General features: G+C 38.7%; 2 protein-coding genes across 2 annotated transcripts; one reads left to right on the plus strand and one right to left on the minus strand.

The window, feature by feature from the left end:
• Positions 1–5,885: 5,885 nt before the first annotated feature.
• vih (ubiquitin conjugating enzyme vih) lies at positions 5,886–7,040 on the minus strand. The gene is made up of 2 exons (XM_088265632.1): positions 6,802–7,040; positions 5,886–6,708 (listed from the first exon to the last, which is right to left on the minus strand). Exons 1-2 carry the CDS (start codon positions 6,900–6,902, stop codon positions 6,267–6,269), a joined length of 543 nt encoding a protein of 180 aa, XP_088121758.1. The 5' UTR covers positions 6,903–7,040; the 3' UTR covers positions 5,886–6,266.
• A 783-nt stretch (positions 7,041–7,823) lies between these two features.
• On the plus strand, positions 7,824–15,713 carry LOC148306116 (nucleolar protein 9). Its single transcript, XM_088265599.1, has 5 exons — positions 7,824–8,054; positions 9,587–10,656; positions 11,298–11,426; positions 14,065–14,388; positions 15,090–15,713. The coding sequence occupies exons 1-5, from the start codon at positions 7,862–7,864 to the stop codon at positions 15,354–15,356; spliced, it is 1,983 nt and encodes a 660-aa protein (XP_088121725.1). The 5' UTR covers positions 7,824–7,861; the 3' UTR covers positions 15,357–15,713.
• The last annotated feature ends 31 nt before the right edge of the window (positions 15,714–15,744 follow it).

The raw sequence follows: 15,744 nt of genomic DNA on the forward strand, positions 1-15,744 counted from the left end.
TACGGCCAACCCCATGGTAGACGACTCCCGGGCAGACCACCAAAGAGATGGGCCGATAGCTGGGAATCGACGTCGCAGGAGGCTAATCCCTCTTAAAAACAGGCCGTAAGGCCTATAATAAGAAGAAGTAGAAATATTTAGAAAATTAATTGAAATTATAAAAAAAAACTTTTGTGATCATATTAAACAATAATATTTTTTTTAAATGATAATAAAAATATTATGAAGACTAAGAAATAATCGCCTCCGTAGTGTAATGGTCAGCGCGCTCGGCCACTGTTCTGGAGGTCCCGGGCTCGATTCCCAGAGGGGGATCTAATAAATATAAGTGATTTTTTCACTCTAATATTTATTCAATATTACCCTGGACTGGTACCTGAAGCGGAGGGCTGATCGCCTTTCCTTCGTGTGTTAACAATCAAGATAACACTGCGTTCATATGATGCAGTGCCCTATGCACCGTTGGGGTGCGGATAAGGGTTTGAATGAAGAAATAATAAAAAAGGTGATCAAGGTATTTTACAAATTTTTAGGCCATAAAAACATGAGAACAAAGATGATAGTATGCAACCCCAGGCAGAATTCAATGATTTAAATCCAGATGAACCCCATATAATCCTCCAGGAAGTAGAGAATGCCATTAAAAAACTCAAATCCTACAAATCGCCTGGAAAGGACGGAATCCAAGCTGAGTTCCTAAAGAATATGACCGATGACGGCATTAAGAGGATGCACGATATATGTAATTCGGTATGGGAATCAGGAATATGGCCAACGGACTGGGTGGAATCTGTATTTATTCCAATACACAAGAAGGGTTCTACGCTAAAGTGTGAAAACTATCGAACTGTCTCACTCATCTCTCACGCCAGCAAAATATTGCTACACATATTAAAAGCAAGGCTAAAACACTACCTCGACTGGCAAATTTCAATTGAGCAAGCTGGATTCGTCAAAGGCAAGGGTACACGTGAGCAAATCTTGAACATAAGACAAATAATCGAGAAAAGTCGGGAGTTCAAGGTTCCGGTCGTACTTTGCTTTATTGATTATACAAAGGCTTTTGACTGCGTGAATTGGAATTGCCTGTGGAAGGTTTTGGAAGCAATGGGTGTACCGAGACAGTTGATAGTTCTTATTCACAACTTATACGTACAAAATTTGGCATCGGTAAGAGTTGATAATTTCCTCTCAGAGTCATTTCAAGTACAAAAAGGCGTGAGACAAGGGTGTATACTGTCTCCTGATCTCTTTAATATATATGGAGAATATATAATGAGGAAAGTACTAGACGGGTGGGAAGGTGGCGTATCAGTAGGGGGCAAAAAGATCTCCAATATAAGGTTTGCAGACGACACAACGCTAATAGCCAACAATGAGGACGAAATGGCTGAACTCCTCCATAGAGTCGAAATAGAAAGCCAGCATTTAGGACTTCAAATAAACAAAAGTAAAACAAAGGTTCTTGTCATCGACCGATTCGGCACCCTGATAATGAACAATTCTTTAAGGGATTATGAAGAAGTCGACGACTTTATCTATTTAGGTGCACTCATTTCTAAAGACGGAGGCTGTGAAGCAGAAATCCGGAGAAGAATTGGAATGGCAAAATCAGCAATGTCTAGTCTGGCGAAGATATGGAAAAATCGGTCCATACTGAGGAGAACGAAAACCCGTCTAGTGAAATCTCTTGTATTCTCCATTGCGCTGTATGGAGTGGAAACATGGACACTGAGGAAAAAGGAAAGACATATGCTGGATGTGTTTGAAATGTGGTGCTGGAGGAGGATGCTGCGCATTCCTTGGACTGCAAGACGCACAAACGTCTCCATTCTCCGCGAACTGTCAGTGACAGAAAGACTCTCCACGACTTGCAGGAAAAGGATTCTGTCCTACTTTGGGCATATCGCCAGAAAGAACGAGAAGAGTCTTGAAAAACTGGTAGTAACAGGTACAGTTGAAGGCAAGCGGGCAAGAGGACGGTCTCCAACAAGATGGACAGACCAAATAAAGGAATTAACCGGATCCTCGCTAAACGCTGCCATCAAGTTGGCCCAGGACCGGAAAGAATGGAGAGGACTTGTGCACCAAGTGCCTGACATTCCAGAAGACCACGACGCTCAGCATTGAGCAAGAACATGAAGAAGAAGAAAAACATGAGATAAGTGAGATACTGTATTCTATCACTGCGGAAAACAAGTGTCAAAAGAAGGATGAAAGTAGACTGAATGCAGTCGAAATGCGATCTCTCAGAATAATGTGCGACAAAACGATGTATGATAGATGTGCGAATAGTGAAATAAGGAAGGAATGCAAAGCTGAGATAAGCATTATCGATAAAATTAAGAAAGGTGTGTTGAGGTGGTTTGGACATGTGGAACGAATGAGTGAGGAAAGAACGGTAAAACAAATTTATGAGGCGAATGTTAGTGGGAAAAGAAGCAGAGGAAGACCGAGAAAAACATGGCACGATCAGGTATGCCAAATACTTGAAAGCGGTCAGGTTGGAAGTCGTAACAATCGGCGGGTATGTATGAGGAGATGCATGAACGTGGAAGAGGCGAAGAATGTTTGCAAGGACAGAGTGGTGTGGCGCTCTATTCTCTCTGCCTACCCCTGCGGCGAAGCGGCGTGATGGTTAGTTAGTTTTTTTTTTTGGAAAACAAGTGTGTTTGGCCCTCAACGCGTGTTTCTACATTATAAGTACTATTGTTTTTATTTATAACATATTTCTTCAATGACTCGAGTGTTCCGGATAATTCGCTTCCCAGTTAATGCGACCCCGGAAAATCGGAAGTGTACTGTATATGTCGGTTTACAAAGATTTCTAATAAAATTGTAAGATGATTCTGAAGCTGGCCCCACACAGATTACACTAAGGCGGGAATATGCCCTTTGTCATTGTGTATTAAAAATCTAAGAATGGTGTAAAAAATTTTCCCAAGATTTTTTTTTTCTAGTTGGTTTACAAAGCTGAGACTTCTTCTCTGCAGTGTAATGGTTAGCGCGTTTAGCTACCGTACTGGAAGTCCGAGATTCGATTCCCAGGAGAGGGGTTCAAATAAATATTAGTGATTTTTTACTTCAATATTTATTTAATATTACCCCAGACCTGGTATGGACCTGAAGCACAGAATTTATCACTTTCCTTGCCCTTGTGTGAGCAATGATCGTGATAACACTGCGTCAATGTGATGCAGTGCCCTATGCACCATCGGGTGTGGATACGGGTAAGAAGACAAAGCTGAAAGTGTGTTATGTTCCAAGAAATCTAATTCTTATAAAATGGGTCATTTGTTAGAATAGTTTTTGGGCATATAAAAGGAGATTTACGTCAGAATGCTATGGAAATATATCGCCCCATTACTTGAGTCAGAAATACATATCGACCCTTTTCAAAACGATATGGTTTGCATGTATTCATCAAAAGATTTTGTTTTGTTGAATACATGCATAATATCGTAGTCGTACAGGAGAAAGTGACCAACTACCAAAACGTAAAATGTTCAGGAGGGCCATTCAAGTCACTTTTGCTTGGCAAAAAAATAAACACCAATGCAGTTAGTCATTTTTACCAAGTCAATATATTATACTTCCAAGTTTAAAATTCTCCGGGATTTTGTTCAGGGCAATATTAAGCTCATTTTTTTCACATTTTTGTAAAACAATGCACTTGGTCACTTTTTCCTGTATGACAACCATATATTTATCAAAACAAAACATACACTTTACAGCGACCCATTTTTCAATATCATTGGACATACTGGCGTTTACAATTTTTGCCACAAATTATTCGGTATTTTCTATTTCTGAAGTAAATTTTGTTATTGTATTATTATACTGTAACAAAATTCATCACAATAGCTCGGCTGTCCAAACTTAAAATACAGTAAGGAACATTTTTTGTAGTAAGTTTTTTTGCATTTTTGAATTAAGCACAATCTACTTAGTCCAAAAATGAAAAAAATACGTACTACAAAAAAAATGTCCCTTACTGTGTTTTGAGTTTGGACAGCCGAGCTAGTTCACTGTAGTATTTCAAATTTGAAGATCACAGGAAAAAGGAGAGAAAAGTCAAAAGATAACATTTTCCAATCATTGTAATTCAAAACTTTTAACCCGCACATTTTTCTTCTGCAGGCTGTATTTAAATCATCCCATTAATTGATTTGGCAGTCACTTTGTGGTAATATCTATACATTTTAAATTTAAATCCTAATGATTCAATCTGCATGTTTCATTTCTTGAGATAATTGCATAATAAATTGTGAAAACCCTGGCACTGTATGAAATTTTTACTTGTGTCTTTATGGGTAAATGACGGTGCATAAAAAGGTCATTGAAAAATGTAACAACACCAAAAACATTTGTTTAAAACCACTTCTTGGATACTGAAAAAGTTTTAGTCAATTATTGACTGATTCGATAAACGTTTTTACATTCATATTCTTATTTCCGTACAAAGCGTAAATTTCACATCAATTACCAATCATTAATATTATTTGTTGCTTAGTGGCACTTTTGCTTTAACATTAGTATTAATTGGTATTTATACCCCTTAGGGCGATTGTCCACTACCCGGAATTTGACCGTCCGGCAGTCCGGTTTTGTAAAATGAAAGCGACTACGACAGTTTAGCGTGATCGAATTTATGTGCAACGTGTTCACGCACCGATCAAGAGCACCGATCCGAAAAAATAACTGACGTGCCGGACGGTAACATTCTGTGTAGTGGACAAACACCCTTACATAGCGAATCTTAACCTTTTACTTAATTAACCTTTTACTTAATTAACCTTCCCTCTCGGTGATATGTATTTACTACAACTCCACTTTTAAAATGAGAATATCAATATAAAATACAATAGATACAGGCTCAAAATGTTTGTATTCGTCTGTAATATAATTATGTATTAGATGAAAGTATTATAATATAAAGTTATTCATTTGCAGCGACGGAAATAAATTTATGAAAAAAAAAAACAGGGATAAAATCACAAATGTTTCTCAGTGTGTGTGTGTGTGGCGTGCTTTGTGTATATGCGCAGGTCTAGCTATTGCAACTCGGCTGTCCAAACTCAAAACACAGTAAGGGACATTTTTTTTGCAGTATGTTTTTTTTTTTGCATTTTTGGAATATGTAGAATCTACTTAGTCCAAAAATGCAAAAAAAACGTACTACAAAAAAATGTCCCTTACTGTGTTTTGAGTTTGAACAGCCGAGCTACTTGCGATGTTTTTCGATTTTTTTCTCATTTTCAGATACTTACCAGAGCTAACGTTACAAAATTGTTATATTTCAAGTTCAACTATGGTCCATAAAAGCAACATCTAGGAATATTCAAATTTTTAAACCATACCTGCATATGGTGTACAAAATACATATCACCGGTGCACGCGGAAGTTATTTTAGCACCGTAAAGGAAAGGTTAAAAAGAACAAGGCCAATTTTATAAGGTTTTTTGACCGTATTGCTAATCAAACGATGTCATAGCCAAATAATCAACGAGCGGGGCCAGTTTTAAAATATTAATTACGCTATCAAAAATACGAGGCAAATACAGCGATCATAAGGATAAATTTAAACTTACTTTATCATCAATATAATGCCCGAGTCTTAAAAACTTTGGTGTCGCCGAGAAATAGCTAATCGTAGTAAAATTCGTCTAAAATACATATCATAACTCTGACTTGTGGGAGTTTTGCACACGGATTTGCGTAAATAATGAAGTGCTCTGTGCTTTCTACCGATATGGCAACGTTCGAGAAGTCGGTTTGCGTTTGACGCCAATGCGCGTCTCATACTGAGATTAATGTCGGTTGCCCGGCCTGCGGTACAGTGGTAATGGCACCGTAAAACGGGGCTACTTGAACTTTGATGTGTTATCAAGTAACACATACAAAAAAAGTACAAAAGCCCAGTACAATTTTTTTTTAAATCTGTATTTAATTAATTACCAAAACATGGATAAATTGTAACAATGACATGTTTATTAACTTTTTTTGGATGTGTAAAAAAAAAACAAGTCACGGTTAGTATAAGATTATGTAGTTTTGGCAATTCTGCACATCCGTTATTATTCGTAGACCGTGTGAGAAGAGCACTAAGGGGCCGTAGCATTTAGCCACAAAACAAAATAATAATAAAAAGTCAAATATGGTCACTTCAAAAAGATATATAAAGAAATTGCGGAATAGAATAAGTTCATTTACGTAAAGAGTCTCTCATATTCTCATTAAATTATTTAATTCTTTACTTACTAAGTTCATTTATGTAAAGAGTCCTTATTTTTGGCGTAGTAATCTTGCAAGTACCGCCGGTATTCTGTCTGGTTCGGCCATAACTCCGAGGCGAGCGCGTTCAGAGGGCTGTCTACGTTGGGTTCGGCCAGAAGGCTCTGGATGGAGAGTAGGATCGTCCGCACGTCGTACAGCGCCGACCACTTGTCTTTCAAAATGTCTAGGCAAATCGCCCCCACGTTCATGTCGACGTTGGGATGGAAACACGGCGTCAGAAATTTGACCACAGGCGCTGAGTAAGGATAGGAGTTGGGAAATTCGAGGGATAGCTTGTAGCGTTGGCCCGCGTATACCGTCTCCGCTGCCCCGCTGATGGTTCCTACCCACTTGAAAAGGTTATCGCTCTCGGGAAACGCGGAGATCCCTTTATCAGCAGCCCGCATAAGCTCCATCAGTTCCTTTTGCAGCCTGAAACCCAAACAGATACAGTGGTTTAACCGATCGATTACGATGCACGAATAACGTGGCCATCCAATCAACAAGATAAGGGTAACCCTTTACCGTTTGCTCACTGCGTGGTTGTCTTTCAATTTAACGGTGTCTTCGTTCTGTTTGGAGGGGTTGGTTGCCATCGAGTAGTGGGGATCTATGTTTTGAGCCATTTTATTTTCAAATATTACCGATCAGCACGGACGGCCGCAGATTTCTGTTAAATTCGCGACTTCCTGTTAATTTAAAAAGTCTCCAATCAAAAAGTGCAAATTTGACAGAAACGCAAGATGGCGACGTCAAACACAAACAACCTCGCGGCTGCTCGCGGCCGTTAAACTCTGGCGGCGGTGCTCTGAATTAAAGTGCAGTCGCAGTCGGCAATAATCTGGTCGGTAAAGCAGCTGCCTTTCTGATGCACTTCTACGTAAATAACACAGACTAGCCAACATAAAAAAAAAAATTAAAAATGAATCATGATCCGTTTTAGTAACTAAATAATAGTTTTTCGTCATTCGTTACTGGTTACTTTGATAACATGATAATAATGAACGACAAACTTATCCGTAGATTTGACAAGGGTGCTAAAAAACTTGCTTAACAAAAATGTCTGACCATTCATTACTCGGCAGAAAATAATTGAATTGAAATAATTAATCGAAAAATTTGGCGTCCTGAAAATTTGAAAAAAATCTTAGCACTGATTCTTCTCTTTCTCCACCAAAGAATTTTATGAGTTCTAAATAAATACAATTCACCATATAAAATCCTGAACTCTTCAAATATCTAGATAAAAACTGGTAAAAATCTCTCCTTTTCTAAATCTCAACAAAAATTAAAAAATCCTCCTCCCCCTTCCGCTGACCAAAATGCAGGTCAAGCTCGAAAAGTAAAACTTTTTGAAATTTACAACAACAAAAACATGGAGTGATTTTATTTTTTACACGGAATGCAGCATAATTATCCAAACAAATGCATTTCTTATTTGAAAACTCATAACTTATATTACTCGGTTCTTGAATACGGAGCGAGTACAAAGAACGAATTTCTACTTTTTAAAAGATCTTTCTTCATTAAGTTGTCATCTTGGCAGTTGTCAATCTATTTGACATTTAAGACACGTGCTTTTGTTATGGAATCCGAAAATAAAGATTCACAGCCGAAAAGAAAATGGAAAAAGAAGAAAACTCTGCTTTCAAATGCCAGAAAATATGCCAAAAAAGAGTGCTGGGGAAGGGGCTCAAAAATTACGGAGGACATGTACCACTATTTTGTCGGAATCTTAGAAGTGATGAAAAATGGTTTTACTTCAGATGAGGAAAAGGGTGAGCACTATGATAAATGATTTAAAAAAACACCTCAATTTAACTTTAGTTGTTTACATGAAAAATATTATGTTCAATAATTAATTTGATTGATAAAATCACTAACTTGCTTCCTGAACATTGCCGTTTTGAATCGACGATTCTTTATCTTGCACCTGTAGATATTATAGAGAAAAAATAAACAGAAAATCAATAAAAAAATACAACAGAAACATTTATAGAACATTATTATTTATGCTGTATACATTTTGTCCGCCTCCGTAGTGTATTAGTCAGCACGCTCGGCTACCTTTCTGGAGATCGGGTTCGATTCTCGGTGAAATAAATAAAAGTGATTTTTTCACTCTAATATTTATTCAATCTTACCCTGGACTGGTACCTGAAGCGGAGGGCTGATCACATTTCCTTCATGTGTTAACAATCAAGATAACACTGTGTTTATATCACATGCACCATGCAGTGCCCTATGCACCATTGGGGTGTGAAGGGTTTGAAGATGAATAAGATACATTAATAGTTTCATTATTCCCGGATCCAATATAGAAGCTCTAGGCTTTCTATTGGACCCACACTTGCCAGTAAAGTTTTAGGAATTGACCAGCAAAAATTGTGAAAAATTATTAAAATTGTGTCCCGATTTTACTGTAAATTTATAATTACTGTATAATAATCGATGTCTGACTTTCTCTGGGGAGTGAGTGGGTTCTTTTTACTACAAATAATTAACTAATTTAACAGAACTAAAAATACATCATTTCCATTATCTCCTTTTCACCGATTAAATCACAGTGAAACGCCCTTGAGGTAGTATTTTACGAAAATGGCGCTTTACAAATTATTCAAAATCATTATTATTAGTTGAAATGTGTCTAAAATCTCTTCTTCGTCTTATTAATCATTACTGAGGGTTGTGACCCTTGTGGAAGCGATGACTCTTCTCCACTCCTTGACTGCGCTAGAGCTCCAACCACGTTAACTTGATCGGTCCATCGTGTGGGGATCATCCTCTCCCGCTCTTCCCCTCCAGGCTACAATCCAGATCACAACCTGTCGTTCCAGGCTATTCTCATTGCCACGTGCAACATGCCCAAAGAACTGAAGAATCCGTCTATCAGACAGTATTTATAACAGAAAACCATTATAAGATAAAGTGCGTTGCATCACCATGTTGTGAATGTGGACAAGATATAGGGGATGCAAACCATACGTTCCTTCAGTGTCCGCTCACAACAGGGAAGGAGAACTTTCTAAATAGCTTAACACGGGCAGGAATCCAACTCCCCACCCAAGTACCCACCCTTCTTTCTGAACCTAATTCTAGAATTGCGGGCATAATTTCTAAAATGATAAAGCTAAACGCATTTAAACTATGAAATTTTGTATTAATTGTTATTATTTTTTTTGTTGTTTGTAAATAAAAATATATACTTGACACTGGCAGAAACATCCTTTTACTGGGTGACTGCCAAATAAATAATTATAAAATAAAACAGAAGACCATTAACTGGACGGGTTTTGTTTTACAATTTCAGAAAGCTTTGTCAACAATGTTCTGGAGAGGACCAACGATGAAGAAGTTACATTCTCGTGTAATCAACTTGGCTGCAGAATCATAGAGCAACTTCTCCCTTATTCGTCACCGGAAGCCCTGGAACGATACATCACAGCATTCTCAGACCAGATACGAATCCTAAGCACCGATAATTTCTCCAGTTTTGTCCTGGAACAACTCCTCACAGTCTGCTGTAACAGAGCCACACTGCATCTGCAGACAGAAGCAGTCGATATCGAAGAAGAAACCGAGTCAAACGAACCTCCGGCGAAAAAAGTCAAACAAGAGACATCGGCCACAGAAGATGAACATACGAAAGTTGCTACCTACCCGGCGGACCACGTGGAAAAATGCCACGCTTTCACAATAAAAGTCGCCAAGTATTTATTGAATAATTTAGAAGATTTTGTCTGGGATCCTTCCGCCAATAGAATGCTGAGAACGTCGATCAAATGTTTGGGAGGCGTTGTATCAGCTCCCTGCGAGAAACCAAAACAAAACCTCTTCGGTAACAAAGACCCTGAACAGAATAATAACAAAAATGTCAATAAGCATTCGATGCCACTAGTTTACAGGCAGGTTCCTGACGAATTCAAAGAGATTATGAAGGAACACGCTAATCGATTGTCGCAATGGCCCCAGTTCAAAGATATGCCGTACGAAACACTTACGTCAGGTTTATTACAAATCCTGGTGTTTGCCTTGAAAAATTCCAGCAAAAAACTCTTCCGCATTGTCATCAAGAAACTTCTCGATGAAAGCTTTGCCCCAGAATCGTGGACAGACTCGCAAAGCGACGATAAAAAGGACGTAAAGGATATAGATGATGAATCTGAAGCACGCGTTATGCAGCCGTTGAATCTCCCGCCCGTGTTTGATTCCGATCCCGCGGTGAGGCTGCTGGAAGCCATGTTGCATGTCGCCAGATCGAAGCTCTACACGCAGATTTACGCAAAGTGTTTTATAAACCGCCTGGCGATACTCGCAGGGATGCCTGGACTCAATTTTACAGTCCAAAGACTTTTTGACAACTGTACTGTGAAGGAAGAGGTAGGTACCCACTTTTGGATTAATCCTAGAAAATGTGTTCTGTTCTTTTGGTTATTATTACAATTTTGGCTACGTATGTCTGAAGCCGAATTTGATTTAAAAAAATTTACCACCAAAGGCTTACTTTGTACCTTATATTAACTTTGTTTATGTTCCGGTGGCTGACGAGACAATTTAAATGCCTTGTCAGCCACTGGTGGCTTACGTGGCAGTCAATGTGTTAAGTCTGGCTTGGTCGAACGTCTTAAGGTGGAGACTGACCGGAGCATTTCGTCGTAACGTAACATGTTATGATGCGAGCATTCAGGCAGTCAGTACACCGAGCCGAGCGCTCCATCCATAGTTTCGGATGCTCGCCGCGAGCAATGTTATGACGTTACGTTACGACGAAATGCTCCGGTCAGTCTCCACCTTTAGTGAGGTCAATAAAACATGCGAATACCAGCCTATATTTCTCGATGGGTTTTTTTTTATTATTTAACTATCAATATTGGCATATACAGTCAGTATACTTCTTATATTTCTATTTTAATATTCTAACTACATATACTATGTAGTTATAAACAAAATTCGGCTGACTGATATAGCACCCATCTCTTAGTATAGGAACAAACGATTATTCGTGTTATGTCTTTTTTCAGTTTGAGCCAATGTTTGACGAACTGGCTGATAAATTTGATAAAATACTTGTCAGTGGCAACACCGGGGTGCTGGTTGCCATTGTTAAAGCTTGTCTAAGATTGCAGAGCAAACAAGTCAAATTCATACAGGTAAATACTTTTTGTTCTGGTTATTTTATTTATTTATTTTACATGGTAAGATAGGCCATCAAAAATAACGGCGCAATTTACAGAAATGACGTTTACTTTATTTTATTTGGTACATTATGCCGTTTTACGCATCAAGCCTCGAAGATGACATGAGAAAAATGATGGCCCCCAGCAGCGATACATATTGATGAAGGTGATTTATTTTCATTTTCGGCTGCATTTTGGCACATCTCAATGGGCATAGCAGTTAATGGAGCCAGCTCTAGGATGCTCAGAGGCGGAGAATGCTTGCAAAGATAGAGTGGTGTGACGTTCCATTTTTTCCGCCATGGCATGATGGTTAGTTAGTTAGTTACATATTGGTTAGATGTGTGTACCAAAATGATTAATTTTTCTACAACATTTTGAGTGTGTCCAAATACTTGTTCACAAAATCTGGATTTTCTCCAATTACGGGAGTTATTTTCATATTATTTTTGACATCTCATCAAAGATGAAGAAAAATATGGAAGTCTGGGCATTTACGGGGCTGATGACCGTCATAGGCTGTTTTAAGTGATCACTTTACACACGTGTAACATTCACTAATTCTACCCATTATTGACAACCACATCACTCAAATTCTTGGAAGTTCTATATATATGAACCAATTTGGAAACCTTGTTCTTGAATCACTAGAACTTCACTAGAGACATCTATTGGTGAGATGTAAAGAAGCTTTTTTACTAAGCAGAAACTCTTATATTAGTATGTGAGGTCCAAACCTTGGATTATAATCACGCACATGAGAAACGCCAGAAAATAGATGTCTAAACGTAAATGCCCAGACTTCCATATTTTTCTTCATCTTTGATGAGATGTCAAAAATAATATGATTAATTTTTCAGTCAATAGAGCTAGCTCTAGGGTACTCAGAGGCGAAGAATGTTTGCAAAGATAGAGTTGTGTCGCGTTCTGTACTTTCTGTCTACCCTGCAATGAAATGGCACGATGGTTAGTTAGGTAGTCAGTGCTCAGATGTGTGTACCAAAATGGTGATTTTTTTCAGTCAATGGAGTGTGCTCTAGGGTGCTCAGAGACGAAGAATGTTTGCATAAACAGAGTGGTGTGGCGTTCCATCTTTTCTGCTATGTCATGCTGGTTAATATGCTATGGTCATGATCATTCGGGATTCTTCTACATCTTTAACCTTTTAACCGCGTCAACTTTGTTCCTGAGAAGCCCGTACGCGGCGGTATTTAGCCGTTTTTAAAATGATTTCTTTTATCATGTATTTAGTTAAGAAACGATTTATTTTCCTAAACAAAAACGTTCAATGGGATTCATTGTGCCTTTTTGGTACTCTATAATACACTTGTGTCACATTATTCTTGAAATATATCGTAATATAAACAAATAAGATCGGAACATAAATAAATCAAAGCACGCATCGTGTGTCACTCTTACCCACTGGCAATGCGTAGCGTCGAGAGTGAGACAGATATAGGGCATGATTATGGCGCGGACTAATTACCGACCGCAAGAAAACTCAGGGATCTGTTATTTTATTTATCCTTGCGATGTTACAAATTATTAGTCAAATATTTCAACAGATGTCATAAGGCCAAGGATTGACGTATTATTTTATCCAAAGCCCCACACCATGAAAAAATCCCTCCAAGTTGAACTGAGGTACGAAACTTGGACCTAAGTGATAACACAAACGGTTATGTCAGCCGCGTGTGGGGAATGTTTTGTAAAAACACATACGGTTATGCGAGCCGCGTGGATAGAGTTAACAAGAGTCTTCTTGCTTACTTTTTAATTTCTGTTTTTAATGTATACATACGCCTTAAATGTTTGTTTGCAATGGATATATTAATTTTATGAATAAATTGAATTGTATTGAATCATGCCATACACACATCTAACCAATAACTAACTATGTATTTATTGTAAAATCAAACACAGATAAGTCTACTGTGTTTGATTTAACAATATACATATATTAAAATGGAGTTCTAAAAATGAAACGCTAAATCGATAAATAAATAAATAATTAACTAGTTATTGGTCCGCCTCCGTAGTGTAATGGTCAGCACGCTCGGCTACCATACTGGAGGTCCCGGGTTCGATTCCCAGGGGGGGGGTCAAATAAATATTAGTGATTTTTTCACTGTAATATTCATTCAATATAACCCTGGACTGGTATCTGAAGCGGAGGGCTGATCACCTTTCCTTCATTTGTTAATGATCAAGATAACACTTCGTTTATATGATGCAGTGTCCTATGCACCATAGGGTGCGGATAAGGGTTTAAATGAATTAATGAAATGTTATTGGTATTGGTTATTGGTTGCCGCCTCCGTAGTGTAATGGTCAGCACGCTCGGCTACCGTTCTGGAGGTCCCGGGTTCGATTCCCAAGGGGGGTAAAATAAATATAAGTGATTTTTTTTCACTGTAATATTTATTCAATATTACCATGGACTGGTACCTGAAGTGGAGGGCTGATCACCCTTCCTTCATGTGTAAACGATCAAGATAACACTGCGTTTATATGACACAGTGCCCTATGCACCATTGGGGTGCGGATAAGGGTATTATTATTATTATTATTATTGGTTAAATGTGTGTACCAAAATGATTAATTTTTTCAGTCAATGGAGCAAGCTCTAGGGTGCTCCGATCCCGCAAACCACAAGCACTTTGCCGTACTCTGCGCCCGGCTTCTGCCCCTGCACCGGGTGGACGTGTCCAAGAGCTCGGAGCCGTACTTCGTGAACGTGCACGGCTCGGTGGTGCTGCAGAGCATGCTGGGCTTCCAGCGGCCCAAGCGGGTCATCGACAGCCTCCTGGCCATGGGCCCGCGCGAGCTGCTGGTGTTGCTCTGCGACGCCAAGGGCAGCCACGTGGCCGACGGCTTCTTCCTCGGCCAGTTTGTCGGGGCCAAGTCGCGGGAGGTGATGGTCAGAAAGCTCAAGGTATGTGTTACCTGTAATTTGCGCAAGCTTGTAAGGGTGCGAGTATGCAGCCCGGAATGCCCTAGTGGTTGCTGCTATTATCCTTTTACTATCCACTACTTCATAGGTTAGCACGCTCGGCTACCGTTCTGGAGGTCCCGGGTTCGATTCCCAAGGGATGTAAAATAAATATAAGTGATTTTTTCACTGTCATATTTATTCAATATTACCCTGGACTGGTATCTGAAGCTGAGGGCTGATCACCTTTCCTTCATGTGTAAACGATCAAGAAAAACACTGCGTTTATATGACGCAGTGCCCTATGCACCATTGGGGTGCAGATAAGGGTTTTATTATTATTATAAAAAAAATTTATGATTACTTTTTAATATTACTTTTCTTCTTCTTGATCTTCTTGGTGTAGGCTTCTGGCCTTGGGGTTGGCCGTACAGTGCAATGTGGGGGAGTCTGGGCGATTCCCGCCAATTGCAAAATAAATTAAAGAAAGATTTGTTTTCAATTGGTATGGGTTAGTTATGTCTTTTTCACATTTACCTTCTCCTATCCTTACTATCTAACCTGCAGACAAGCCTCAGTAGGGGCTTTGCGGGTTATTCCAATAAAAAAAATTTAAAATCAAAATGCGGTTAGCAATCAATTTGACCGCATTGCGTAGACATTGCATGGCAACTCGGAAAAATGCATTATTAACTTTTTTCCAGGGTACATTCCAAGAGCTGGCAATCTCAAAGAACGGTTCCAGGGCTCTGGAGAAGATATTCCAGACCTCCAGCCTGGAGCAGCGGGTCAAGATAATGGAAGAGCTGGCGGACAAGAGCCAGATCCTCAACTCGACCCTGTTTGGACAGGTCATCGCCAACAAGCTCAAGGTGGAACTGTACAAGAAGTCCTTCAACACGTGGAAGTCCTCACTCGACAAGGAGGAGAAGGCTAAATCTGTTTTTAAGGATATCCTAGAGAAGAAATGATGTTTTGAATATTGAAAGCATTAACTTTGTGGATCATATTGATATATTATTTTGAGAAATAAAAAGACTTTGTTTTTTGATCCACTCACATTTTTATTAACAACCAACTAGTTTCGGCAACAGCCTGTTGCCCTCTTCAGGGTTTAATTTATGACTGTTTGTTGAAGAGGGCAACAGGTTGTTGCCGAAACTAGTTGGTTGTTAGTAAAAATGTGAGTGGATTAAAAAACAAAGTCTTTTTATTTCTCAAAATAATAAGAAATGATGTGTCTATTTAGTACAATTAAATGTGTGACATTTGCTGTAAAATGATGTATGTATTTTTTATTGAATATATGTTAATTTCTAAAGACCAAATGCCTCTATTTACTTAAAAAATATATATATA

This window comes from Brachycentrus maculatus, unplaced genomic scaffold (assembly GCF_059751285.1).
Source record: "Brachycentrus maculatus isolate JH-2025_06_01 unplaced genomic scaffold, ASM5975128v1 h1tg000253l, whole genome shotgun sequence".
Taxonomy (NCBI): Eukaryota; Metazoa; Arthropoda; class Insecta; order Trichoptera; family Brachycentridae; genus Brachycentrus; species Brachycentrus maculatus.

Coding starts and splice junctions, on each gene's coding strand:
- vih (XM_088265632.1), bottom strand. CDS start 6,902: ATGGCTCAAAACATAGATCCCCACTACTCGATGGCAACCAACCCCTCC. Junction 6,709..6,801: donor AACCACGCAGTGAGCAAACG/GTAAAGGGTTAC, acceptor TTTGGGTTTCAG/GCTGCAAAAGGAACTGATGG.
- LOC148306116 (XM_088265599.1), top strand. CDS start 7,862: ATGGAATCCGAAAATAAAGATTCACAGCCGAAAAGAAAATGGAAAAAG. Junction 8,055..9,586: donor TACTTCAGATGAGGAAAAGG/GTGAGCACTATG, acceptor TTACAATTTCAG/AAAGCTTTGTCAACAATGTT. Junction 10,657..11,297: donor ACTGTACTGTGAAGGAAGAG/GTAGGTACCCAC, acceptor GTCTTTTTTCAG/TTTGAGCCAATGTTTGACGA.